The 24,063-nt window shown below is 51.5% G+C and overlaps 8 protein-coding genes across 8 annotated transcripts; 4 read left to right on the top strand and 4 right to left on the bottom strand.

Moving 5' to 3' along the window:
- Positions 1–652: 652 nt before the first annotated feature.
- ASPZODRAFT_127314 (hypothetical protein) lies at positions 653–3,245 on the bottom strand. Its single transcript, XM_022721715.1, has 5 exons — positions 3,126–3,245; positions 2,773–3,056; positions 2,416–2,716; positions 1,807–2,348; positions 653–1,754 (listed from the first exon to the last, which is right to left on the bottom strand). Exons 2-5 carry the CDS (start codon positions 2,965–2,967, stop codon positions 780–782), a joined length of 2,013 nt encoding a protein of 670 aa, XP_022585780.1. The 5' UTR covers positions 2,968–3,056; positions 3,126–3,245; the 3' UTR covers positions 653–779.
- Positions 3,246–3,385: 140 nt separating this feature from the next.
- On the top strand, positions 3,386–5,098 carry ASPZODRAFT_127312 (hypothetical protein). Its single transcript, XM_022721714.1, has 4 exons — positions 3,386–3,680; positions 3,804–4,057; positions 4,122–4,657; positions 4,721–5,098. Exons 1-4 carry the CDS (start codon positions 3,612–3,614, stop codon positions 4,867–4,869), a joined length of 1,008 nt encoding a protein of 335 aa, XP_022585779.1. The 5' UTR covers positions 3,386–3,611; the 3' UTR covers positions 4,870–5,098.
- A 242-nt stretch (positions 5,099–5,340) lies between these two features.
- On the bottom strand, positions 5,341–6,835 carry ASPZODRAFT_127311 (hypothetical protein). The gene has a single exon (XM_022721713.1). It carries the CDS (start codon positions 6,547–6,549, stop codon positions 5,623–5,625), a length of 927 nt encoding a protein of 308 aa, XP_022585778.1. The 5' UTR covers positions 6,550–6,835; the 3' UTR covers positions 5,341–5,622.
- A 299-nt stretch (positions 6,836–7,134) lies between these two features.
- Positions 7,135–9,282, top strand: ASPZODRAFT_87432 (hypothetical protein; the record flags this gene model as incomplete). Its single annotated transcript, XM_022730301.1, has 3 exons — positions 7,135–7,398; positions 7,452–8,180; positions 8,236–9,282. The coding sequence occupies 3 exons, from the start codon at positions 7,135–7,137 to the stop codon at positions 8,821–8,823; spliced, it is 1,581 nt and encodes a 526-aa protein (XP_022585777.1). The 3' UTR covers positions 8,824–9,282.
- A 282-nt stretch (positions 9,283–9,564) lies between these two features.
- On the bottom strand, positions 9,565–11,918 carry ASPZODRAFT_138373 (hypothetical protein; the record flags this gene model as incomplete). The annotated part of the gene is made up of 5 exons (XM_022724446.1): positions 9,565–9,986; positions 10,051–10,186; positions 10,253–10,646; positions 10,700–11,137; positions 11,203–11,918. The coding sequence occupies 5 exons, from the start codon at positions 11,916–11,918 to the stop codon at positions 9,565–9,567; spliced, it is 2,106 nt and encodes a 701-aa protein (XP_022585776.1).
- Positions 11,919–12,651: 733 nt separating this feature from the next.
- ASPZODRAFT_55482 (hypothetical protein) lies at positions 12,652–15,799 on the top strand (the record flags this gene model as incomplete). Its single annotated transcript, XM_022728546.1, has 3 exons — positions 12,652–12,842; positions 12,991–15,246; positions 15,319–15,799. The coding sequence occupies 3 exons, from the start codon at positions 12,652–12,654 to the stop codon at positions 15,797–15,799; spliced, it is 2,928 nt and encodes a 975-aa protein (XP_022585775.1).
- A 290-nt stretch (positions 15,800–16,089) lies between these two features.
- ASPZODRAFT_127307 (hypothetical protein) lies at positions 16,090–18,817 on the bottom strand. The gene is made up of 3 exons (XM_022721712.1): positions 18,136–18,817; positions 16,282–18,069; positions 16,090–16,212 (listed from the first exon to the last, which is right to left on the bottom strand). Exons 1-3 carry the CDS (start codon positions 18,635–18,637, stop codon positions 16,202–16,204), a joined length of 2,301 nt encoding a protein of 766 aa, XP_022585774.1. The 5' UTR covers positions 18,638–18,817; the 3' UTR covers positions 16,090–16,201.
- Positions 18,818–19,544: 727 nt separating this feature from the next.
- Positions 19,545–22,748, top strand: ASPZODRAFT_127303 (hypothetical protein). Its single transcript, XM_022721711.1, has 5 exons — positions 19,545–20,140; positions 20,277–21,148; positions 21,214–21,482; positions 21,554–22,081; positions 22,144–22,748. The coding sequence occupies exons 1-5, from the start codon at positions 19,952–19,954 to the stop codon at positions 22,452–22,454; spliced, it is 2,169 nt and encodes a 722-aa protein (XP_022585773.1). The 5' UTR covers positions 19,545–19,951; the 3' UTR covers positions 22,455–22,748.
- Positions 22,749–24,063: the final 1,315 nt, after the last annotated feature.

Raw genomic sequence — 24,063 nt, 5'->3', positions numbered from 1 at the left:
ATCGCCTCCATCTGTTCGCCTCTCAATTCTCCTCATCCTTCTCTTTCGTTGACCGATTCTCTTTGGTATCCCGCTCCCTCCCAACAGAACCTCCCAATATTGCAAACGCATCCCCGTCGAGAAAAAACAATTGTTCGCATTGGTGTGTAGACTCACCCTCTCTTAGACATTTTGGCTGTGTATCTCGTGAACGGTCTCGGATACTGGGAAAGGGCGAAGAGGTGGGCTCAGAAGGTCGACGACGTCCAAGGGAATGCGGGTTTCGAATTGCCCTCTCGCTTAGTGTTCGTGGTGTGCAAAATCTTGGCAGATGGCTACTATTGGCTGGGTGAGATCCGCCCTGGGCTGGACAGTGTGCCCTAGCGCTATCCCTATTCGGGATGGAATCTCTCCCGCTGAAGAGTTTACTACTTGTGGTACAGGCCTCTTTTAAGGGTGTACCCGAGTCGTTTTACAAAGCTGATCTGCAGAAAAGGATACATTCGATCAATCGATGCGATTAAGCGGTTATCTAGTTATTACACTTTACCTTTCCGTACTCCGCCAAGCTCAGCCAAGTTCGACTACTTCATGGTATACCTAACTTATAAGAAAAATTACTCTAATCAGAAATATGATATTTTGATTTAACCTTCAAGTATAAACGCAATGTAAGAGAGAAAAAAAGAAAATCATGAACCTTCGGGTAGTAGCATAATACAAAGAAGTTGCCGACCGAAACACCAAACCTGCCGTTGCGCCAGTGACCTGCACGAAAGAGGAAGCAGAGGTCACTGCAGTCAGTGAGGAAGCTGTTCTTCGCTCTTGGGAGGTTCTGTAGCCTCCTCGGAATGAGTTTCCTTGGAGGGTTCTTCCTCTTTTATCAATGAGACAGGCTCCTCTGTTGAACGCTCAACGGTCGCTTCCGCGTCAGTAGTCTCTGCAGGCTCAGTGGTCTCCTTGGAAGGGGTCTGTCTCTTGGCCGGCGACGGTTGTCTTTCAACCGCTTGACCCTGGACGGATGTTTCTTCGGAGGTCTCTCCTTGTTCCGGTGCGGCGCTGGGGGATTCTCCAGCCTTCTCGACCTCCGAGGGCGGCACAGCGGCCGCGTCTTCCATCGCAATATCGTCATCTTGAGGGGCAGGGGTAGGTTGTACAGACACCGAAGCAGAAGGAATCTTGTCCTGTCCATCAACCGTCAGGCCTGTCGCTTCCTCCGCAGTGGGGGTCTCTTTGGGCTTTGAGGCCAGTTCAGTAGCGGATTGAGAGCGGCGATCTTCAATATCTTGCTCTAGTGGTTCGCCCATTTTAACGTCAGCAGTGATATCCATTTCATCATCGGCAACCGAGGAGGCATCACGAGGGGTGGCGAGGCCGCTGTCAAGGCCAGACTCCTCGGGGTTGCGATAATTCACTTGGTTCCTGCGCTTCAAGGCACCGGGCTGGCGACGGATGCCATTTGCAGCGTTTTCTTGCTCATCTTCGCTGTCGCTTAACTCTCCGGGCTTCTCAACAAACTTGTCAAATCGTCGCTGCGTGAAGCGCTTGTCCTTGTTCTCATCTTCGTCGAGGTCATCAAGAATTGCATCAGCTTCATCATCCAGGCCTTCCACCAGCGGCTCTCGGGGCACATCGGTCATCTGAACGGACGGTGCAAATGCAGTACGCTTCAAATTCTCAACGACCTGAGTGCGAATTTTGTCAAGATAATCCTTCGTGTTCGCATTGTCCATATTCGACGGACGGACATCAAGCTGGTAGTCAGGGCCGAAGTACTAAAGAAAGTTAGACGTATATAAGAGGACACCTGCAAGAAAGGCGTCTTACCTCATAGTAGTCGTTGTAAGGAAGTTCGGGTCCAAGCCCGTCGCCCACAAGTATACCAGTCTCGAACGCCCAAGTTCGTGCAACATTGCGCATTGTATAGCCACCGCCTCCGAGAATCATAGTGGGGAGGTTGAAGGACTTGACAAATTTAACACAATTGGCATGGCCACGCATGCTCAGGTTGAAGCAACCCAGTCGGTCACCTGACAAACTGTCGCCTCCACACTGCAGGACAACAGCTTCGGGACGGTACCATTCCATGACACTTTTGATGACAGGCTCAAAGATACTCTTGTAGGAGACATCATCGATCCCATCCCGGAGAGGAAAATTGACAGCATAGTATTTGCCCTGTCCGACACCGATATCACGGAGTTCACCGGTTCCAGGGAAATATTCACCATACTTATGGAAGGAGACGGTCATAACGCGGTCCGTAGTATAGAATGCTTCCTCCACTCCGTCACCGTGGTGAACATCAATATCCACATATAGGACTCGCTGCTTGAACCGCAGCAGCTCTAAGATACCTAGAACGATATCTGAAGACGGGGGAGGCAAGAGATTAGTCCACCTGCAGTCATCATGAAAGGGTAGGTGGTTACGAACCATTCACGTAGCAGAAACCACTAGCTTCGCTTTTCTTCGCGTGGTGGAGGCCACCAGCCCAGTTGACTGCAATATCACACTTGTTCCTATTGAGGCGCGCTGCACCCTCCATGCTTCCACCAGCACTGATGCCACAGAACTCAAAGAGGCCGTCGAAAACAGGGCAGTCGTCACCGACGTTGTACTTGCTTTGCTCTTTCGAAAATTGGTCCATATTGTCAGGAGTAACCTTTGAGAGGAAATCGATGTATTCATCTGTATGGAATTGCGTCATCTCGTACTTGGAGGCTGGCTTCGCGCGCTGTGGTGAAATGACTGTTAGTGAGCTAAGAGGCGCGACAAAGCAATAGGACTTACATAAATCTCCATTTTTTTGTACAGACCATAGTTCATGACCAGACTGTGTGTCATCCTTATACGATGAGGTTTCATCGGATGACCGGAAACGTAGGCATAGTTGCCCACATCCGAGTCGTAGAAGTAAGCGACCTTCTTATTGCGATCAGAGGCGCCATTGAGATTGAGCCCGTCGAGCGGGGGCAACGTAGACATTTTGACGACAGGCTATGCCACTGTGCACTGAATTGAGGACTGAAAGGCCTTCGATTCTTGGTACAGCTATTTTTCCGCGGCGAAAGAAGCTGGTTTGCCCAGCGGGCCTTCTATCAGAAGGTTTCGAGAGACAATTGAGAGCAGCCAGGAAAACTCACACCGATACACTCAGAACCCGCGATCAACAAGCAGAAAGCATGTCTCTCGGTCTCGAGCAGATACCAACAACAGATGAAGACAATCAAGTGCAGGCCGAGAAGAGGCCAGCAGCAGTCCTGTCTAGCAAAAGAAGATCGGAGGGGAGGAGAGCACACGGGGATGGATAACAGCGGCGCGGGCCAGGTGCTCTCACCGCCTTCGTCAAGCAGGACCTAGCTTGGATAGCCATGATTACCCTCTCAACTCGATCGATCTCCTGCTTCTGAGAAGAGCATACCTGCCTATTCTCATACCTCCCAGCAGCACCCCTGAGTATTTCATTTGCTTTCTATTCGGATTGTGCAACACAATAAATCCGTCTTCCTTGTGCTCCCACTGCTTGAATACTTGGTTTCAGCTATTACCTGTGAAGCTTCCATTTAGGAGGCTGCTCTTCTCTCCGTCCCTGCCTATATCTTCACAGTTTTCAGAGCTCCCTAATAGCTATGGATCGTCTCAACCGAATGCTCCAGGCTGCCCAGGGCATGGGCATGGGTGGTGGTGCCCCTGGTGGTGTAGGTCATCCTCCGACTCGTGCTTTATGTGGCGGTAACCATTCTCTTGACTGGTTACGATTTCTCGATATGCATATTTCATATGGGACTAGGAAGAGATGCTGACGTTTGACTTTCCACTAGGACACTCCCAACCTGATTGATAACTCTGAAACCGTCCATATTTCTTCGCTTGCCTTACTGAAGATGTTAAAACACGGCCGCGCAGGTGTGCCTATGGAGGTCATGGGTCTTATGCTGGGTGATTTCGTGGATGAATACACAGTCAGGGTGGTGGATGTCTTTGCCATGCCTCAGAGCGGAACCGGCGTTAGTGTTGAGGCTGTCGACCCTGTATTTCAGACAAAGATGATGGAGATGCTCAGGCAGACGGGACGGTGAGTACATGGCAAATCTCTAGAGGTTTCAAGGGTAACCAATACTGATGGGTTTTCGATCTAGCCAAGAGACCGTCGTTGGTTGGTACCATTCTCACCCCGGTTTCGGATGCTGGCTGTCGTCTGTGGATATCAACACCCAACAGTCGTTCGAACAGCTCACACCCCGTGCTGTTGCTGTCGTCGTTGACCCAATTCAGTCGGTCAAGGGCAAAGTAGTCATCGACGCTTTCCGACTCATCCAACCACAGACTGTTGTCATGGGCCAGGAGCCCCGGCAGACAACATCCAATCTGGGCCACCTGAACAAGCCTTCTATTCAAGCATTGATCCACGGTCTCAATCGCCACTACTACAGCATTGCAATCAACTATCGCAAGACTGGGCTGGAAGAAAACATGCTCATGAACCTGCACAAGCATGTCTGGACGGAAGCCCTGCAGATGAATGACTTCCGGGAGGAGGCATCGCACAACGTTGAGAGGATGAAGCAGCTGGTCGGCTTGGCCGAGGGCTATGAGAAACGGGTCAAGGAAGAAACAGAGTTGACCAAGGAGCAGCTGAAGACAAGATATGTTGGCAAGGTTGATCCGAAGAAACGTAAGTCTTTGACGCTCAACCTGGATGTATCTGGCTATGTATGAAACTGACTTGCTACTGCAGACATCGAGGATGTGAGCCAACAACTCATTGAAGACAACATTGTGGCGGTTTCGAGACAGATGATCGATAAGGAGGCCTCGTTAGCACGCGTAACAGGAACCAATGGATCCCAACCCGGAGCTGGCATGGAAGTGGATGATGAGTTATAGAAAACGACGACCAGCGAGCTTGAGCAAGTTAGTCAGTCGGTATCTTATGTGTCCTTGATCAAATAAGATATTTTGAAGGTCATTACGGCCCGAACTTCGATTCGATCTACGAGACGTGATCAGCGAAATCTACGATTGATGCATAAATAACATGAAATGAGTGTGTTTCTAGGACAGATCCCTTCCATGGTAAAGTAGCCACGATGTTTCGAGGTATTCACAAGTGCAGTTCCAAGTAAACTCTCAAAAGTCCTTCTCGTTCTTTTCGCCATATAGATACAAACTCCAGGGCACCGTCCATGGGATGGATACTCTGCAAGTCTGGGGGTGAGTAATAATGTTGCTTTACACTCAGCAGCATTGCACTCCCTTTTGAATAAGTATATTGTCTATAATTATGAAAGATTTCTACTATCAGTTAAGGCTACTCGGGTTAGGCAAAAGAACACCCTGGTAGTATTGAAGAGAGTAGTTGTTCGTTAGTGGGACGCAAAATATATAACTGGAGCGGAAGATGAAGAGTGAAAAGAGTAAGGAGCAGACAAGCAAACACAGTACTCGACCTAATAATATATATAATCTACTTATACCCACACGCGTATCTCTGCATAAAGATTGCAGAAACCAAATAGAATAAAAGAAAAGTGTATCCATAGAAGCAAAATCTATACAAAAGCAGCCACCACAGAGGTGACACCACAGATGGGAACAAACGTAAATCCACAATCTCCTGATCTATGTGCCACTCGCCATCTAAACAATTCCACGGAGCTGATATAAAGTACTACCATTCTGTAACTGGTTATGTGGCTTCTCAGTAGCAGCCGAAGCAGTCAAAGTACTGGTGTGCTCTTCCTCATTGAAATCCGTCCACCCTCTCTCAGGACCCCAAAGAATCTTCTTTCCCGCCGTCTTAGCCTCGGAGATCAAACGATGCATCAATGGACCGTTTCTCTGGACGGAAGGAAACCCATCAAATTCCACCTGGACCAGACTCGGCAGGTTCAGCAGTATCTTCCGGACCAACTCGCCGGCAAAGTCAGTATAGAACCCCTTGGAGACGCGGAAGCCTTCGAATACTGGATGTGACGGGTCGCACTGGATGAAAACCTTGAGCGTGCGCACGTACTTCATATGCTGCAGCCCGAGGCTTTTGTTCACCGTCCATGACCGAGGTGGCGCGGTCCAACTCGAGCCTAGGATCAACTCTACGGTATGTATGCACGGCCGGTACAGCGGAGAGAGGGCCCGAATGGTCGGCAGCCGCGAGTAGTCTTGGATGGGAAATAAACGAAACGTTTGCGTCGAGTAGAAGAGGTACGTCGCCTCGTCGTGGATGCGCCGCGAGGCTAGAAACAGTGCCACCCGATGTGACGCGGGCGCCAGCGGGCTGTTTTTCGACGAGGCACCGACGTTGCCATGACTTCGCAGTGCCCTGCTGCGGCGTGGCGTGAAGAGAACGACCGAGTAGATACGTTCGCGAATTTCTGATGGGAGGTCGAAGAAGCGGAACGGCGGTCTGGTCTTTTGAATAACAATACTCTGCGTTCCCTCTCTGTCCGTCTCTCTAACTCCATCGGCTGCTCCTGGCACCGTAGACTCCTCCTTGCCATTTATTTGCACGAGTTTGCCTTCGTCTTCGAGGGCCACCCGTTGCAGGGCCGCCGCAAGAGAGGCCATAGTTATCGAACGTCTAAGTGGGAGAGGCAAGAGAAGAATTCTGGCTTTAAAAAATCATTCATACATTGATTCATTCATTATTCCATACTGGAGGCTCAGAAACATCAGTCAACACAGCATGACCCGTTCAGAAGAACGAGGGGGCAGGTACAGTGCTAGAGGGGAAAAAAAAATTGTATCCCACGAACGGGGCTACAGCTTCACAGTTGACCTTAGCTGCGGCTCTTGGGAGTGGAATCGAAGAGAACAAGCTCCTCATCAGTCTCCCCAGCTAATACAACCCGGCATGCATTGAAAAGAGGCGTGATGGGTCAAATTATCGACTGGGTTTCAACTTTCATAATTGAGAAAAGAAAAAGAGAAAAGGAGAAAGGGACAAAAGCGGAGGCCTTTTAAAGAAATCTCGGGCTGCGCAAATGGTTTGTTCGGCGACCCGTAGTAGCCATCCAACTTTTATCGTGCTTGAGCTTCAGCGACATAGATCAGACCCGCTGGTTGACTCCGCCTCAACGTCTGTCGAGAAGACTGCTCTTCAGGGCATGTATGCTGACCTTTTCTATTTTACCATTTAATGATAAAGCCATAATGCTGAGCCGTACTGTTCTGCCTTTGGCGAGGCACCGGGTCCTGACCTCGACGGTCCGGGCGTCGTCTCTCTCTATCCAGCACTCGCGTCTGTACGCGAAGAACGTCAAACCGAAGGCTCCTTATAAGCTTCCTTCATCCCCCAAGCCATCCCAACCCGAAGCGCCAAAGGTGACTCCTAGTGCCCAACAACCAGAGTACTCGGCAGAGCAGCCCGAGTTTGAGACGAATGCCGAACCCGAGACCAACACCGCGCCTCAGGCTGTGAGTTTAGGATTTACATGATGGCCCTCGATGTTACTGACACACGGATTCAGCCCAAGTCGGACCCCACGGTGACGGATAAGGTCGCACAGAAACCACTTCCAGATCTTACACAAGGCATTCCATCCACCCTCGCTGCGGAGATGGATGCTCGCTCGAAAAAGCGTAGCGGACCCTTGAACCTGACAGAGGATCCGTCTCGTGGGGAAGAATACGAGGGCGACGGCGGGCGTGGCGACCACCCCAAGGATGCCTACGAGTCTTCCCTCGACCGCCGGAGAGCGCGGATGGCGAATGTCATGTCTGCCATCATGCTTACGGCTGCGATTGGAGGAACCGTTTACATGGGCCGCAACTGGGATACGGAGGAGGAAGAGAACGCCCATAAAGTGGATGCTCCGTCGGGATGGGGACTTGGCCTCTTCTACAACCGTATCAAGGCCCGTCTGGGCGATTTTACCAGCTACTACAAGGACCCAGCGTTCCCCAAGCTGCTCCCCGACGAGGACCCGAAACTCCGCCAACCATACACCCTGGTGCTGAGTCTGGAGGATCTTCTGGTGCACAGTGAATGGAGCCGTGAGCACGGCTGGCGTGTGGCTAAACGTCCCGGCGTCGACTATTTCCTCCGCTATCTCAACCAGTACTACGAGCTTGTCCTGTTTACCAGTGTGCCCAGTATGATGGCCGACCAGGTTCTCCGCAAGCTGGACCCTTACCGGATCATCCGCTGGCCATTGTTCAGAGAGGCGACCCGATACAAGGACGGAGAGTACATCAAGGTATGCCCAGAGCTGGAGGTTGAACTGGCAACGCGATAAATGCTGACTTCATCAGGATCTGTCGTACCTTAACCGTGACCTTTCCAAGGTGATCCTGATTGACACCAAGGAAGAACATGCCCGCCTGCAACCCGATAATGCCATCATCCTCGACAAGTGGAACGGCGACCCCAAGGACAAGACGCTGGTAGCCCTGATCCCATTCCTGGAGTACATGGCCGGTATGGGTGTGGAGGATGTCCGCACGGTGATCCAGTCATTCGAGGGCTCTTCGATCCCCGTTGAGTTTGCCAAGCGTGAGAAGCTCATGCGCGAGCGCTTCGAGAATGAGCTCGCCGAGGAGAAGAAGAAGCGCCCCCGCCGCGGCGGCCTGGGAAGCCTGGCCTCGGCGCTGGGCGTCAAGCCGCAGACGGTGACGGGTGAGCCGAGCGCTTCGGAGGGCTTGGCCGAGGGCAAGATGCTCTGGGACCAGATCCGTGAGCGCGGCCAGAAGAACTACGAGCTGATCGAGAAGGAGATCCAAGAGAATGGCGAGAAGTGGCTGGCTGAGATGGCTGCCGAGGAGGAGAAGGCTAGACAGGAGCAGATGAAGAGCATGAAGGGCTCCTTCACCGGCATGTTTGGTAGTGGTGATAAGCAATAAACCCACATAACATCCACATGCTTTTTTTTGAGCCCTTCTCGGAGATCCCGCTATAGATTTCTTGACATCTCTCTCTCTCTCTCTCTCTCTTTCTCCCCTTCTTCGGGACTGGCATCGGGCCTGGTCGGTTTGTAACATAGCAGTATGATTGTTATCCTCGTTTTTTTTTGCCGTGTGTATAAAATCCATATCATGTTTTTTAATGCTTTCTTTTTTACCCTTTTCATCTCAGGGCGCGCCTACAGATTGGTTTTTGATATGGGAGCTGGCACTGGCATGCTTCAATATATGAAGAAAAGAAGAAATCTCACAACTCTTATAATTCACATATACAACATATACAAATAAGGCCTCTTCAGTTGAATGTATAGGGTCATCTCAAAACCAAAGATAATTCATTTCAGCAAGTAGATCCATCAAGGGATATATCTATATCGAGAGTTGTCTGCAGACGTCACCCTGTCTACCGCCTTGAACCTGTATCAGCTATCATACATAGACCAGCGTTGAGTAGGTATGTACTGGATACTCCAGAATTGACCTAGAGAAACCTATCCTTATGTTAAAATCCCCAAGCCCCATGACAAGAGGGCCACGTTAGTGTGGGTATTTCAATGAACAGTTTCCACTTTTTCTAGGGAGACTTGTTCTGGACACGATAGTTAAAAGTCATTGAAATATTGTTAGTAGTAAGACTCCTTCGGAGAAACCTTGGTTGTGAATGCATTTGGCCATGGCATCTCATGTTAAATTGACGTCTTGGAACACAGACACATCCCATATGCCTGTCATATCGAACGGAAAGCCGTCCATAGTACCGAACGCTCCAGAGATGGACATCATGTCGTCAACGATATCGTTGTTTGTTTGCGTCTCGGGTAGTGAGATCGCAGCTGGATTTACCAAGCGCGGCATATTCATTATGCCGTCGACCATGCCCTCGTTAGTATTGGTGTTCACTCGAGGGAGTCTGCTTAGGATCCGTTCGCAGTGGTCTATACACATGTCTGCAACATCCCAGTCCTCTTCATCTCGGACACGACGGAGAACGGAGCGCAGGTTTTCAACATGTGCGATGCATGATTGGGCGACCTCGCTATCGGTTGTCTCAAGGGCGCATCGGACAAGTAGAGTAGCGGTGGATGTCAGGTGGAAGGCGCTATCTGAAGAGAAAAACAAGTCAGATCATGATTCACGAAAGGCTCTTTGATACTGAGAGCAACGCACAGGGAAGCCAGAACTCATGGAAGTTTTCCTTCCGTAATGATGAGATGAACTGAACTATGTCTTCTGCCGATCTTCGACATTCGGTTTGGAAGTAGCGACGGGCTTCAGGATTATCAGTTTCAGCGTTATTAACCTCCTGTATCCCCGTCAGCTAAAACGCTTTCACTTGTATAGTCATCAAGTAAAGCTTATATGGACCTACATTTAATTCAACCCTGCTGACAAGCATTTTCACTGCGAGGAATGAAAGCTTTAAACTGCTGCTGGAGCCCCATATTTGTTCTGAGGAGCCAGTGGGTGATTTGAACCAGTCTGGCAAACAGTCCTCCCACATGTCTAAATCATTTCTGATTTGTCTGATGGTTTGCCGGACCTTTTTAACAGTGTCCGAAGTGAATTTATGCTGTAGTCCGTAGACTAACGGGAGCAATTCACCCAATATTTCAGTGAGCCGACATAGGGCAATATGGCACTGGGCGGCTCTCACACGCTCTGTCGTACGAAAGGCCGGAGGAACAAGTACATCAATTGTTGGAATTGGTACATCATACTGATTTTTTGAAATTTGAGAAGGAACGCCGTGTCCGAAACTTCCCCTATTCAAAGTATTAATAATGAAATCATTATCTGAACTGGGCCTGGACCTTACCAACGGTCATGAATGACAACGCCCCACCATAGGCGAATGCGGAGATTTTTTTCCAGCCGAGACAGCTTCCAGTTGCTGGGATCGCGATTGAGACCGAGGCAATGGGCAAGGGATACGGTTCTCCCGCAGCTAATAGCGTTCCCAGTCATTGAGAAGATCGGGCGCCCGGTTAGGTCGATGAGCGCACAGCTGATAGTGGATAGACCCGGTGCCGAAAAGTCTTCGTGGAGAGCAGCTACGGTCTGATTTATTGCATACCGAACGTCTGGTTTTGGATGGCAGGCGAGTTTAGGCGTGTGCTTCCAGTAGACGAGCGACATCGAATACACTTGACAGAGCAGTGACGCCGGAGGGTCGGTGGGATCTTCTGAGATGAAAGACTCCCAGAATGCTTCGCCATCAAGAATCGGAAACGCGATATTGAACCTGTCGAGGAACCTAGACCAGAGCAAAGATTAGAGATTTGGATATTCGGATTTTTTATGTCAGGAGAGAAAACGTACAGCCTCACAAGGTCGTGCTTGAAGGGTCCGAGGATCTGCTCAAGGACTTCCTTCTGGTTCTCCCCTGGAGGGATGCCCCTTCGTACGCCCTGCCTTCGTCTGGTGACTGTAGTGTACAAAATGGGCTTCTTGGGATCACTCGAATAGACATTGTATGGATGACTATCGGGTTCGGGGGACTGGGTTGAGTGTTCTGGAGGCATGAATTTCTCAATGACCTGCGCATCTTCAGCAACAAGAGGGCCCACCACCAGCACCGATTTGTTTTGCGGATCGTCGTCAAACCGCTGGCGTCTCGATTCACCTTCTTGGATTTGGCCCGTACTGTTGGAGCGACGGAATCCAGGCATCTCTGGAGGCTGATAGGGATGAACACGTTTGTCAGAAGCCGACGCCGGGTCCGGGGTGTGCTTTCTTTTTCTTCCCAGCACCGTGTCTTCTAGATTCTGACCAGCCACCGACCATCTCTTGGTATCCGCACCACCCTCGGGAGCGACATCTAAATTGCTATCATCTTGATAGTGGCAATCCGCGCCCTGAACCCGACACAGCACACATGACTTCCCAGGAATATCGACCGTGCACCGCGACTTGCGCTTCCTACACAAATCGCAGGCTCTGACCTTATGGGATCGGTATGGCCGCGCTCCAGCGCTAAAGCCAGGTGAGGGAACCTTTGCAGCTGTGGTCCCTGACAGCACAGTCCCTGGCGCCATTTTATGCCCCTGTTTCCCAGGATTGCGTCGAGAAGTTCGATCTCTTCGCCCTGGGCCAATCGCAGGCTGTCAGCTGTCGGCTCTAGAGTAAGAGGGGAAAACCAAGCACACGTGCGTAGCCCCCACGCGAAGAGGCAGGAGACGGTCGAATAGGGAACCACAGCACAGAAAACCCTCCAAGATAGGCTCCACTGCTTGTCATGGCCCTTAGAGGGAGGGAGCGTCGTCAGGGTCGTCCGTCTGGCCCTCAACGGTGGTTATCAGGTCGACGTTCCATTCAAGGTTCTTTCTTATCGCGGCCAATGTGGGGGACGCTGAGTCATCCACACAGACCAACCACGTGCCCCCGATTTACACCGCCCGACCGATCGCGTCTTGCTCTATTTATATTCTCCGAGGCAGCAAGAGGCAGCAAGATGAAGAGCCAGTCGAATCACCTCGGCCAGGGCATCGAGTCTGTGGAACTGGCTGTGGGCAGCCTCATTGATGACACGTCGACTGATGTGCAGTCTCTGCTTCCCTTGGCGTTCGATTCGTAACGGCAGGACGCGCGACGATTGTCACATCCGGGGGTGAGACACAGCCACAAGCTTCGCTCCTTCAATCTGCAGCAGCGATCTGTCGTCTTTTCGACCGCAAGCCGATGAAGACGGCCTTCTAGCTGCTGGAAGGTGGTGATTTATGCTTGGATAATCCATAGAATGGGGTTTCATGGCGCATTCGCTATATGAAGATGGCAAAAGACGGACCGTCAACGCATGGGGGTGATGAAGACCGCAGATCAGTGTCCGAAGGGAGTGATAATAACACTGCGGGCGCCTCTACTGATAACCACACAGCGCAACAGCATGCAAGTGTGGAGGACAGCCAATATCCAACCAATGTGCCACTATTCAACCAGCTACCTCGCAAAGTTATTGAACTGTGAGTCCTCATCCATCTATGATGCTCTTTGTACCCTCTCGGGGGGCGGGGGCTTGTTCCGGCTCCTCGGTGGGAGGGGAGGGAAAGAAAAAGAAAAGGAGCATTGTGTATATCCACAAAAGAATACGCACTGAACATAGTCATACAGCATCCTCTATGCCGTTGATGCGAACTCCTTCGCATCACTGACTCTACTGAACCGAGAATGGAGACAGGCATCCGAGTCGCCCCTGCTCTATGCGCACCACTTGTCTCGATGCCCGTCTTTTTCGCTCACCACCGACCTAATCGCGGCTCCTGTGGGATACAATGACCTAGCGTCCTTGAAACGCAAGTTCTTGAAGGAGATCCGACGAAACGCGTTCGATGTACTCCTCAGACCGCGCAGAACCTTGCTCAAGCTGATCTCAACCTCCATGAGCTCCTCAACCGCGTTTCCGCAAGGAGAGGCCTTTCACTTTGCTTTTTCGGCTAATGGCAGGCGACTTTTGTGCTTGAGCTCTTCAAGAATTGTTGTCCTCGACACGACTCTCGATACCGCCGTGGTAACCCATGAGCTGCAGACCGTTCGGCGGCCACTGGGAGCCGCAATCCTCGACGATGGATCGTTGGTGGCAGTTATTTCCTCTAAACATCAAGTGAACATTTACAATTTGACGGACGATGACGCAAAACACACACAGACGATACCCCTCAACGATGTACCAGGGACGCTGGCCCTCTCCCCTACTGGCAGTGTGCTTGCGTTAGCGTCTGACGACGGTATAGAGGTATACGCTCTGGGCGAAGGGGCGCTGGTAACGGAACGAAGAGCTGTGCGGTGCTCTGGCGTGGATTCGCTGTCCTTTTCCTCGGATGGGTCCATGCTCCTTGGTTCCTGCTCCGGGGACCAACAACGCAGTATTGTGACAATTACTGCCCCATTCATGACCGAGTCAGGGCTCGAATCTCCTCAAGAACTAGAGGTCCGGATGTGGACCACCCAGATCATGTTCCCCGACGTCATTAATGGCTATAGCCATGCTTGTCTGCTGCCTCCACACCCGGATAGAGAAGATAATTGGGTCTTGGGCTATGATCCCAACATTTCAGCATTTAAAGCAGTGAATGTCAATAACGCCAAGACCGGTGGTACCTACTTTGCAACCCCTCTATCGTCGAGTGACAATAATTTCGAAGCATTGCCGATCACTGTACCTACAACTGATCCCCGAGGCGAGCTATTTGCATTGGGGTTTCAAGGCCGTGGTCTGTGGTTGTATGGTGTTCCAGATCGACTGGACCTTGCTCCTATCGGAAACCCAGTTGTGGGAGTGCCCGATCTATCAGTTACAAGCCCGACGAATGCCCATTCTCCCATTGTGTGCCCAAAAGATAACTCACCACATCTGCGGCTGATTCTTAGTCAACCAAAGACTGTCATCAGTGGGCATGAGATCACTGATATGGAAGGCATTACTGCAGCCCGATGGGTTCAGGTCAACCATTCCACACACGATGATGGTGAGCAAAGAAGACCGCTGAGGTTAATCGCTGCGGCTCCCGGAGGTGTCAGTCCGCCAACATTCGGTGAAGAAGACGTTCCTATCGACGGTGGAAGGGTACTACTATTAGATTTCGACCGAACTACCCGGGATGGGGAGATGACAGAGATGAGCATCGAGATTGGGGAGGCAGAACCAAAGATACTACGGGAACCCAGCCCGAGCATGGACACGGAGGTCGAGCTGGAAAGGAGAAGAACTCGCTTGCAGCGTGGAGACACGGCGTCCCAGCGGCTCAACCGCCGGCCTTGGCTGGAAAGAAATGCCACCGTCGCTGGAGTGTCGCGCAGTGCCGTGAATCCGGACTCGCCGAAAGCTAGGTCGGTTTTACGCAGAGCCAACTCGGTCTTGTCTGGTGCTTCCAATGACATAGATGCCGGCGATACTCTCAATGTCCCGGACCTACCGTATGACAATACGCAACCTCGGTCGCAGGATACACTTCACCGTGCTGCTACCGCTGCGGCCACAACCCGCGGTCGCTACAACCCACGGTATCGCAATCCAAGTCATTTCGAGCGCCACCTGCCTCATGAAAGCGACGCTGACAACTGGGTCCCTCCGCCGCCGCCATATAGCCGCAACCCTGAGGTTCCGCTCCCTGAGCATCTCCAGCTGTCGCTCCTTCCTAGGATAATGGAACCTGTACCCCAACGTGGTAATCTCCGAAGATCATATACCACGCGCCTAGAAACAATGACGCAGGGGGCTATGGCACGATCTCAGACCGTTATCCAGAGGTTAAATACCATCACGAGCCCAAGGCGCGGTAATCGACTGAGAAGAACATCCAGTGCGTCTCTACCTTCCAGGCATATCTCGGAACCAAGGCACACAGATGCAACTGAACCGCCACAACCGTTTCCTAGCCAAGACAACGAACCGTCGATTTCAATTCCATCTCCCACCCTCAATGCACCTGATGCAGAAAGTCGCCCTTCCTCCCCATCGAGTCCTGACGGCTCGATTAGACCAGCGGAGGATTCGCCACCAATAGGCCCGGAATCCGAGCAAGCCGAAGACTATCCGACAGTAAACGACCTCGTCGAATGGGACTTTGCCGTTTCTCTCAACCCAGCCAATCTCACGGCGAGAAACTATCATTCCTTTTCCTTCTCCTCGCCAAACCTGCACATCCCGGTCCTGCCGTCAGACGGCCTACCCGACCGCTCACCGCAGGATACTTACCCTCGAGCAGCGCACGATGTCCAGACGCTGACACCAGCAAACCGCCAAGTAGAGGATGCCTCGCGAATCATGCCGCTGGGCCGTCGAGTGTCGACGGATCCTACAAGCACGACTTTCCCGCCCAGTGCGGCTAACCAGGAATGGCGGCAACGGATCGAGGCGTGGAATGAACAGACTATCCACGAGAGGAATAAACGGAATCGGATGAAATGCGTGGTAATGTGAATAGGGTTGGGGGTTTACTTTAAATGGAGGGCTTATTTAAATGGCGTGTGACTTATCTTTATTTCATCTCCTTTTCATATATCTATATATACATGTGTTGGGATTGCCATTGACCTGTTGGATATGATATTTTGTTAGATGTATAATTATATTATTCTCTTGGATCTTGTACATCTTGTACCATCATGGAGTAAAAAAAAAAAGCTACTGGCATATAACTTATAAGCGTCTTTGTCTTCTATGTAAGGTGCTTATGGTACCGCTCAGGATATAAGTAGAGAGGAAAGTACAGCATGAAGGTTTGAAAAGGCAGCTCTTTATATCCTTATTCAGCAGGGCAAGAATTACTGCTGTATCACTCTGCAGACAGGGGGTCTCATATTTGTAGTGTCGTCGTGTTTATCAACATCCACCTATTCCATCAACCATGTCAGCCAATCCATCCCCCAAAAGAAAAAGAATGTAGATATAGAAGTACTTACCACCACCACCACCACAGCCACCACCTCCTCCACCACCACCACAACCTCCTCCGCCTCCTCCGCCACAACCTCCCACGCCTCCACCAGCACAACCCCCTCCCATCCCTGAACAGCCGCCGCCGACTCCTCCACAGGCACCCGCGGCGACGCTCGCTCCACACGTACCGGCTGCACAGTTGCCCGCTGCCCCGGGGTCACAGTTCATGCAGCTTGGGTTGCACGCGTATGCCGACGCGGTGACGGCCGGATCGCTCATGTACGGACCGTACATGGGGACCAAGGCCGGATACCCCCAGACCATGGGATATGCGTACGTCCCATCAGCAGACGCAGAAACGGAAGGTTTCCGGCTATGAGTCGCCTCTTTGGGGTTAGATTTGCGGTCCTGTTTCTCGATGCGGCGGCGGGCCTTTTCGTAGTTGTTCTTCAGCTGTAGGAACTTGATATTGCGTGCGGCTAGACCCCCGGAAAGCGGCTGGGCGAGATGGACAGCATTGTGGGCGGAGATGTGCGGGTTTTTCTCCGGGTCGGATGAAATGTCAGGGCGATTGTGCAGGTCTGCGGCGGCCTGGCGCGCTTTCGCCGTGCTTGACGAGGCGAAGAGCCCGCCGTGCAGGTCTGGGACGCGGATGGCCTCGCAGTACCAGCAGGTGCATTCGCTGTAGATCTCACCGTTGGTGGCCTTTTTGTACATCTTGCTGGTCCATTCAAAACCGTCCGACAGCTTACCCTCCTCGACTTTGTCGTCATGGTCGATGAAAGTCTTCAAGGCAGTGGTGCCGGTCTGGTACAGCGAGTAGTGGAAGTATCGCGCGGGGCTCAGCTGGTGTGTGTGCCAGGCCAGATCTACGTCCAGGGTGGGGACAGCCATGTGCTTGGGGTTTTTAGCCATGATCTGGAAGAAGATCTGATACTTCCTGATGAGCCGATCAACTGTCGCTTCCAATGCGGGCGAGTGAAGCCAGTTGATGTTGTCCATCTTCTGAACAAAAGTCCCCTGGCGAATGACAGCCCCGACAAGATCCAGCGCAAAGGGGCTCGCATTATCCCAGTAGCGAGACATCATTCTGCGAAACGCAACCCTTTCCTCTGGTTGTATGTTGGGAGTCAAAATGCCTCGACTGGCTTGTCGCAGGACGTCACGGTTCTTGAGTTTGGTTTCAAGCTCTCCTCGTAGATCGCTGATGCTGCTGCACCGGCTCAACCTCGCGTCAGTGAAAGCAAGCAGATCACGGCCCACGATTTCAAGAAGACGATTGGGGAAACAGTACGGATGTCGTGTAGGGTTTCGTTTTGGAAACTGCGGTATCCCCCTTAGATCATAGAAAGTACCAGGCATGGGCAAACTCTCTGTCAATAGCCCGAGAAGATCATTTCGGAATTTAGCCACTTTCAGTCGTTCGTGGTCGACAGAAAATGCACACCGAGGGCAGATAGCTTGAAAGTCGTTATCTGCAAGGCCACGAAATCCTTCAAAGGCGTTTTCCGGAGACCATCCCAGTTTACCGGCGGCTTCTGTCCAGGGGACTGAGATCGATACTCCACAGCTGGGGCAAGTGATCTCTGTGTTTGGGGGATCCTGAAGATTATCCCACTGGAGACCCGTCAACTTCTCAAAGGAGCTCTTGGCTTTCTCACCAGGGAAGTAATCCAACTTGCTGTCGATACATGCACTGACGACTTCCCAGGGGAACCCAGTTGCCCAGAAGCTCATCTTGGCGTTTCGGATACAGTCTTCAAGGAATGCTCGGGGATTCAGCATATAGGCGTGCCATACCATCAAGACATCTGGAGAGTGGAGTGTCAGCAAGTTGTAGATCTCGAATTTATATATTGTCATATAGTAGTGCTTACCCAACGGCGGCATCCTCTCTGCAGACCACGCAAGTTTGATCTTACAATCAGTGATCTCTTCGTAACGAGCGTCAAGGAGATTCTCGAGACGTGGGGTGAGGCCCAAGACCGGTACACACTTCTGCCACCAGACTCGAAAGCGCTCGACAGCTCTCGTTGTATATATAGCCCAACGTTTCTCGCGAATACGAACGCGTCCCTCGTTCCCTTCCGATGAGATCTTGTCTCCTTGAGCATCTTCGAGACCGAAGAGGCCGTCGTCAAGCCCGATAGCCTCACGCAAGTCTGCCAGCGCAGCCAGGAATTTGAGATGCGCGATGCACTGGTGGTTGGTCACTGTTGTACTCTGCTGCGGACCGGCGTCTTTGCTCAGATCAAGCTGTGGGAGTTCTAGGGAAGTTGGCTCCAGCTGTTCATAAGCAGGCAGGCGGCTATTATCATCGACAGTATCGCTACCATTATCGGAGACGACCTGAGTCTTTGGGAGTTTGCCAGTCGCCATCATAAGGAATTAGTCGGTTGGTTGGAAAGAGAGTGAGAGAGAGAGCAGGTAGTAGATATATCCAAGGTAGGTAGGTACAGTTACTAGGGGTATCTAAGTCATCAGGCGACTGTTGCTAATGTGCATTGTGCAACACCCACTTTTCTCGCAACCAACAGGCCTTGGATATAGCTATGTACCAGTCATTACCAAGTGGTGTCTCCCATGGCTTTATACTCAATTTATAAATCCACCTTTATGGCGGTCTCCGGGTTAGGCGTTCCGAGTTCCTACGGTATCAACGCTATCTGACAGCTATAGGCTAATGAGAGGGTCCCAAGAGAGCAAAATACGAACTCATCCACGGGTGAGACTTCAGGGCGCTGATTCACGAGTCTCCGGTTCGACACAGCCTTCTAGGGTGACGCCCGGGGCGCCTGATGATTTGCAGCTGCGCCTATGCGGGGATTCCTGCCGATCATTTGGAGGAGCGCCAGGCCACCAGTGGAGTAGATACGTTCTCTGGGTGTTTGGTATGGCCTGGGACATGGAAATATTGGGTCCGGGACTCCGATAAGAGAGTGAGACAAGACTGTTAGAGACTGAGATAAGACTGGAATGAGAAAGCAGGACGGAGTACCCCATTATACTCCGTAATGGGGAGTGTGGAATCCTTACGCTGGAATCGATATACGCTGACTAAGGTCCAGGGCGAGTCACGTGGTGAGCTGCGTCCCCAAATTCAATTTCTCTGGCCTCGAACAGCTGGAAAACTGCCATTGCAAGATGGTTTAACACCAGCAGCCAGTCAGATTGTTTCCTAGTCGTATAATTAGCATTTTAGTCAGTAACTATACAGTGTCTAAGCATCATAAATAGATATAAATGTCGAGTACCCTGTGCCTTTCTTCTACTCCGTACGGAATCCGGCGGGATCTGGAAATTTCACATGTCACGTGTTTGCATCACGTGCTACAGCGAAATCGGACGATCCCCACTGTTACTCATCCTGTCTCCTCCCGTATGCAAATGAGGGGTCTCTAATGCAGTCACAGAAGTTTTATCACGGAGTACACAGAGAACCGGCCAAGTCCATCGTCTGCCACTTGTCCCTGGGGTGATTTTTCTGCCGCTGCCTCTAGAAGTGCAGCCCCGCCCTCCTTTTTTTGTTCTGTTCGATTTGCTGAAGACCCCCGGGGTCGCTGGATTCGCAACGTACCCAGCCTGGCGTCGCTCGGAGGATTGTCGACCGGAATCGGAGGCGGCGGAGGAAAGGCTGACAATCTGGAGCCGGGCGCAGGGTCGGATAATGCATCTGCTGCCACCAGTCCCGTAATGGGAGGCGTCAGCCATGCGACGGTCATAGGGCCCGAGGGCCTGGGCCAGATCAGGAAGCGCAATGTGGTGGTGGCAGGGCTGGACAGCTCGCCGGGTAGCATTGACGATGTGGAGGACATCGATGGTCGCGAGGAGAAGCGCCGACAGCCGGTGAAGCGAGCGTGCAATGAGTGCCGCCAACAAAAGGTTTGTCGTGTGATGCTGTGTGGGCTTTCCTTTGCGAGAAGGGGGGTAGTAGGCCTTGGCGGGATGGGGATCGGAAGAGGGCTTGCCATCTTTTATCTAATAAGTATGAGACCGGCTAATTCGTTGCTGTGTGTAGCTCCGATGCGATGTGGTTCAGGATCCTTACACGGCTTGCTCTCGGTGCCGTCGCCTGAAGCTGGATTGCAAGATTGAATCCAACTTCAAACGGATCGGGAAACGGAGTCGCAACGCAGAGATGGAACGGGAGATTATCGAGTTGCGGAAGCAGATCGCAAATGTGCAGGCGACCTCGACTGCCGTGAGCCCGCAGCAGCAGCAAGGTCTGCCTGCCAAGCAGGATGCGAGCCAGATTAGTCCCGCGGGCGTCTATCCAACACCGTCGGCCATGTCTGCCGACCAGTACATGGGTTCCCATGAAGCTGTGGCGTCCCTTCTGGATCTGCGATCTGGCTTCGACGGTGCAGGTTATATGAGAAACGGCAATCATCAGCTGAAGCGCATCGAAGATGTTGCCGTTGGTCCGGAGAAAGTCACAGAGCTGTTCAATCTCTTCTTTATGTTCTATCATCCCTTCCTATCGTTCCTCGATCGCGACCAGACTCCCGAAGAATACTATACAGCTTGTCCACTCCTGTTCTGGACCGTCATCAGCGTGGGAGCCAGGCGATATCAGACAGACACGCATCTTCTCAATTCCTTGGCCGGGCCAGTCACACGCCTTGTCTGGAGCACCTTGGCTGATGTTCCACAAAGTCATCATGTCGTGAAAGCTCTCTGTCTGCTGTGCACCTGGCCTTTCCCTACAAGCAGCACCTCTACTGATCCCACTTTTATGCTGTGTGGGATGATGATGCAAGTTTCCATGCAGCTTGGTCTCCATCGACCGTCCCATGTTCAGGACTTTAGCAAATACCGCGTCGAACTGATCGAGGATGAGCTCCGGGATAAGATCAGGACCTGGGCAATCTGTAATATCGTGTCACAGAGGTTCGTTATTCTATCTTCTTTTTTTTATCTCCCGCGAATTCAGGCTCCTGACGTACCTCCCAAAGAGTTGCAACTGGTTATGGCCAACCACCGTCGACTATCTACGACTGGACTTTGTGTTCGGGCGAGTCGGTGGACTTGAACTTCAAACTACCCGCAGACCTGAAAGCAAGATTAGAAATCGAAAAGTTCTGCGATAAGGTCACCAAAGCGTTATATACCAACCGCCGGGATCCAGTTGGGCTGTCTGCCGACCAAGAGCGGCCCTCATTGATCTCATTTCTGTCGCGAGACTTTGATGAACTTGAAGGACAGTTCAAACTTGAAAATGACTGTAAGCAGCAACATCCAAGGTTTTATTTTTTTTATTTACAAAAGGTTTGTGTGGGTTCTGATACCTTGTAGGCATCACCGATCTGTATTTACGTGCCTCAAATCTGCATCTACATCTTTCAGCATTCTTCGATGATCCAATCTCCAAGGACTACCGCGAGCGCCTTCTCTCTCTATATGTTGCCACGACATCCTTCCTAGAAGCGGCGATGAACTTGGAAACCGAGGTTGGCCCTGTGTTGTCGTACACACCATACTACATCTATCAAATGCTGGTTGCAGGAGGATGTACTCTCCTCAAACTCTGCAAGAGCTTTTTTGCCGCCCACATTGATATGGAATATACCAAGAATCTCTTTAACCGAACCATTTGGGCAATCCGGGGGGTCTCCGTCTCTAGCAACGATTTGCCCGAGCGTCTAGCCGAAGTACTTGCCCAGATGTGGAGACTCAACGGTACGCCGACATCATCTGCAAGCAATGCAGAGGTGGATGGCTCTCTCCGGCTAAAGGTTCGGTGTCGGATGAGCATGTCTCTCCTCTACGATTCGATTTGGCGGTGGCGCGAAGATGCGCGGACTAAGGGTAGGAATATTGAAGGTATGCAACCAACACTTACCGGAACTCCTTAGCAAGAAACAAATGACTAATTGAAACCATAGCATATCTTAAGAACCCGACTAACCCGGACTCTGCCGCAGAGTCCTCGGCAGCCTCCTCTGTTGGACCGGCCCGGGCCTCGTCAACAACACCTGGGGTCGCCGGGGGGGATCCCAGTCTGGCTCCTCCCTTGCTATCCCAGGCAGCCTTGGGTGTACAGTCGTCGGGCAATGGCGCCAATGCACTTCCTAGTGGGTTCATGGAGCCCAACTATGAGGTCTTCGACCCCCTGAACTGGCTGCTCGACGGACTGGTCGAATTTCCGTACTCATACCCTACGGTTCCGGGAATGGAGACACCCGGCATTGTGTAAAGACTCCCTGCGGCCTTTCTTCTCTTCTCTCTCTTCTCGATTACCCCGCGTCTGCAGAGACGGCTTCTGATGACTTTCTATGTGTTTATGCAAGCGACCTTGTATCATTATTATACCAGCAGGGTGTGGGGAGGCAATTGCCAGTGGTCAATCACCCGGCGGCGTCGTGGCCTTCATGTCCTTTTTGTGTTTCTCTCACTTGAAGTTTTTTTGGTGATCACCGTGTACTTATTTTCTTTTTTTTTTTGCCGTCTCCTTTCTTCTTCTCTTAGATTCTGTACCTTGACAGACTGCATTCACATACATACAATTACCATATCTGAATCAACTCGAAGAAACCCAAGCATATGCCTACTTTGTCTGATAAATTTTATTGATGAAGACGATCTGTAGTCCAGGTGAAAGTGAGAGCTCTTGATCCTTCACTTGCCCTCTTGCCTCAGGCTCTCTCTCACCCCTCCCCTGGGTGGATTCCAGCATTCACTCACTTTCTTTGGCATTCACTGAAAATATACCAGCCTCCTGAAAAGCTGTCAATAGGGAGTCAAGTGAACTGTTTCCCTGTTGTGTTCCTCTGGTACCTGAAGATATCTCTCTCCCCTATCCTTCCCCTCTTCTCATCTTTCTCTCCCTCAACACCCTCTCTGTATGCTCATCCAATTTCTCTAACTCCGCGTCGTCTCATCTATTAGCACTTGACTCGAACTATCTCGGTCTTTTCTTTGCATATTACTTCATTTCTAGTCCTTTCTTGCCCTCCAGCTCCTCCGTTCATCTGTCTGGGACGACGGTTAGCCGCACGTTTCGCTTCGAGCGACACTTGGGAGGGTTTGAAAAACCGAGACTCCTCTCTGAATCTACCGTTTCTATTTCCCTTCTCTCAACTCGCCTTGTCTGATCCAGTCTAGCCCTGGGTAAGTGTTCCTTTCGATATCCCGCTCTTCTCCCTTTCTCGAAGCCGCGAGCCTTGTCTGAACACCCTAGCCGGTGTGAGCCATACTCTCTATCCCCATGTCTCCCTTCCCCCTACAAATGTCCTGCCTCTGCTTGAAAAGAGTAGCTGCTACAGTTTTAGCCACTGGAGCCTAAACTTCCGAGACCCTCTTGTAATCTTGTTGTACTGGTTGGATGGCTGCTAGAAACCCTCCGCTGACCGAGGCACAGAAACACCCACCAGAAGAACCACGGGGAAGCAGGGGTCTTTCCACTGCTCAGGTTCTCAAAATAAATCTCCTCTACTTGTATTCTGCTCTAGATTCTCTTGGACTTTTTGTCTCTACAGGTCTCGTTGTTGCGTGCCCTTCCAACCCCCTGAAGGCAGCACAAGAAGAGAAAAAACCTCGAGCAAGAAACATTTCTATTCGAATACGTAGCAGATCGCTATCGACTGCTCTAAATCTCCGAATTCTACAGGCCCTTCAGTACCAAGAAGCGGTCTGTAACCGTGGTGGTGGACTATCTGCCCAGGCCAGCCCCCCTGGAGTGTGGCTCGAAAATCCGCTGCAGACTCCGCCTGTATTTCGTTCCTCCCCTTCCATCAACCCGCGGACAACGCGCGGGCTGACCACGACGACTGCGACCAGCCACGTCCAGTGTGCTCGTTGCGTCT

This window comes from Penicilliopsis zonata (genome assembly GCF_001890105.1).
Source record: "Penicilliopsis zonata CBS 506.65 unplaced genomic scaffold ASPZOscaffold_1, whole genome shotgun sequence".
Lineage (NCBI taxonomy): Eukaryota > Fungi > Ascomycota > Eurotiomycetes > Eurotiales > Aspergillaceae > Penicilliopsis > Penicilliopsis zonata.
Note: the sequence above shows the minus strand (reverse complement) of the source record. Positions and strands in the feature narration are given on the sequence as shown.

Excerpts from the sequence above, each read along its gene's own strand:
- ASPZODRAFT_127314 (XM_022721715.1), bottom strand. The coding sequence starts at position 2,967 with ATGTCTACGTTGCCCCCGCTCGACGGGCTCAATCTCAATGGCGCCTCT. Across the intron at positions 2,717-2,772 it reads ACAAAAAAATGGAGATTTAT|CGCGCGAAGCCAGCCTCCAA; the intron begins GTAAGTCCTATT and ends ATTTCACCACAG. Across the intron at positions 1,755-1,806 it reads CTTACAACGACTACTATGAG|TACTTCGGCCCTGACTACCA; the intron begins GTAAGACGCCTT and ends AACTTTCTTTAG.
- ASPZODRAFT_127312 (XM_022721714.1), top strand. The coding sequence starts at position 3,612 with ATGGATCGTCTCAACCGAATGCTCCAGGCTGCCCAGGGCATGGGCATG. Across the intron at positions 3,681-3,803 it reads GTGGTGGTGCCCCTGGTGGT|GACACTCCCAACCTGATTGA; the intron begins GTAGGTCATCCT and ends ACTTTCCACTAG. Across the intron at positions 4,058-4,121 it reads ATGCTCAGGCAGACGGGACG|CCAAGAGACCGTCGTTGGTT; the intron begins GTGAGTACATGG and ends TTTTCGATCTAG.
- ASPZODRAFT_127311 (XM_022721713.1), bottom strand. The coding sequence starts at position 6,549 with ATGGCCTCTCTTGCGGCGGCCCTGCAACGGGTGGCCCTCGAAGACGAA.
- ASPZODRAFT_127307 (XM_022721712.1), bottom strand. The coding sequence starts at position 18,637 with ATGGCGACTGGCAAACTCCCAAAGACTCAGGTCGTCTCCGATAATGGT. Across the intron at positions 18,070-18,135 it reads AGAGAGGATGCCGCCGTTGG|ATGTCTTGATGGTATGGCAC; the intron begins GTAAGCACTACT and ends TCCACTCTCCAG.
- ASPZODRAFT_127303 (XM_022721711.1), top strand. The coding sequence starts at position 19,952 with ATGGGAGGCGTCAGCCATGCGACGGTCATAGGGCCCGAGGGCCTGGGC. Across the intron at positions 21,483-21,553 it reads GTTCAAACTTGAAAATGACT|GCATCACCGATCTGTATTTA; the intron begins GTAAGCAGCAAC and ends GATACCTTGTAG. Across the intron at positions 22,082-22,143 it reads TAAGGGTAGGAATATTGAAG|CATATCTTAAGAACCCGACT; the intron begins GTATGCAACCAA and ends TTGAAACCATAG.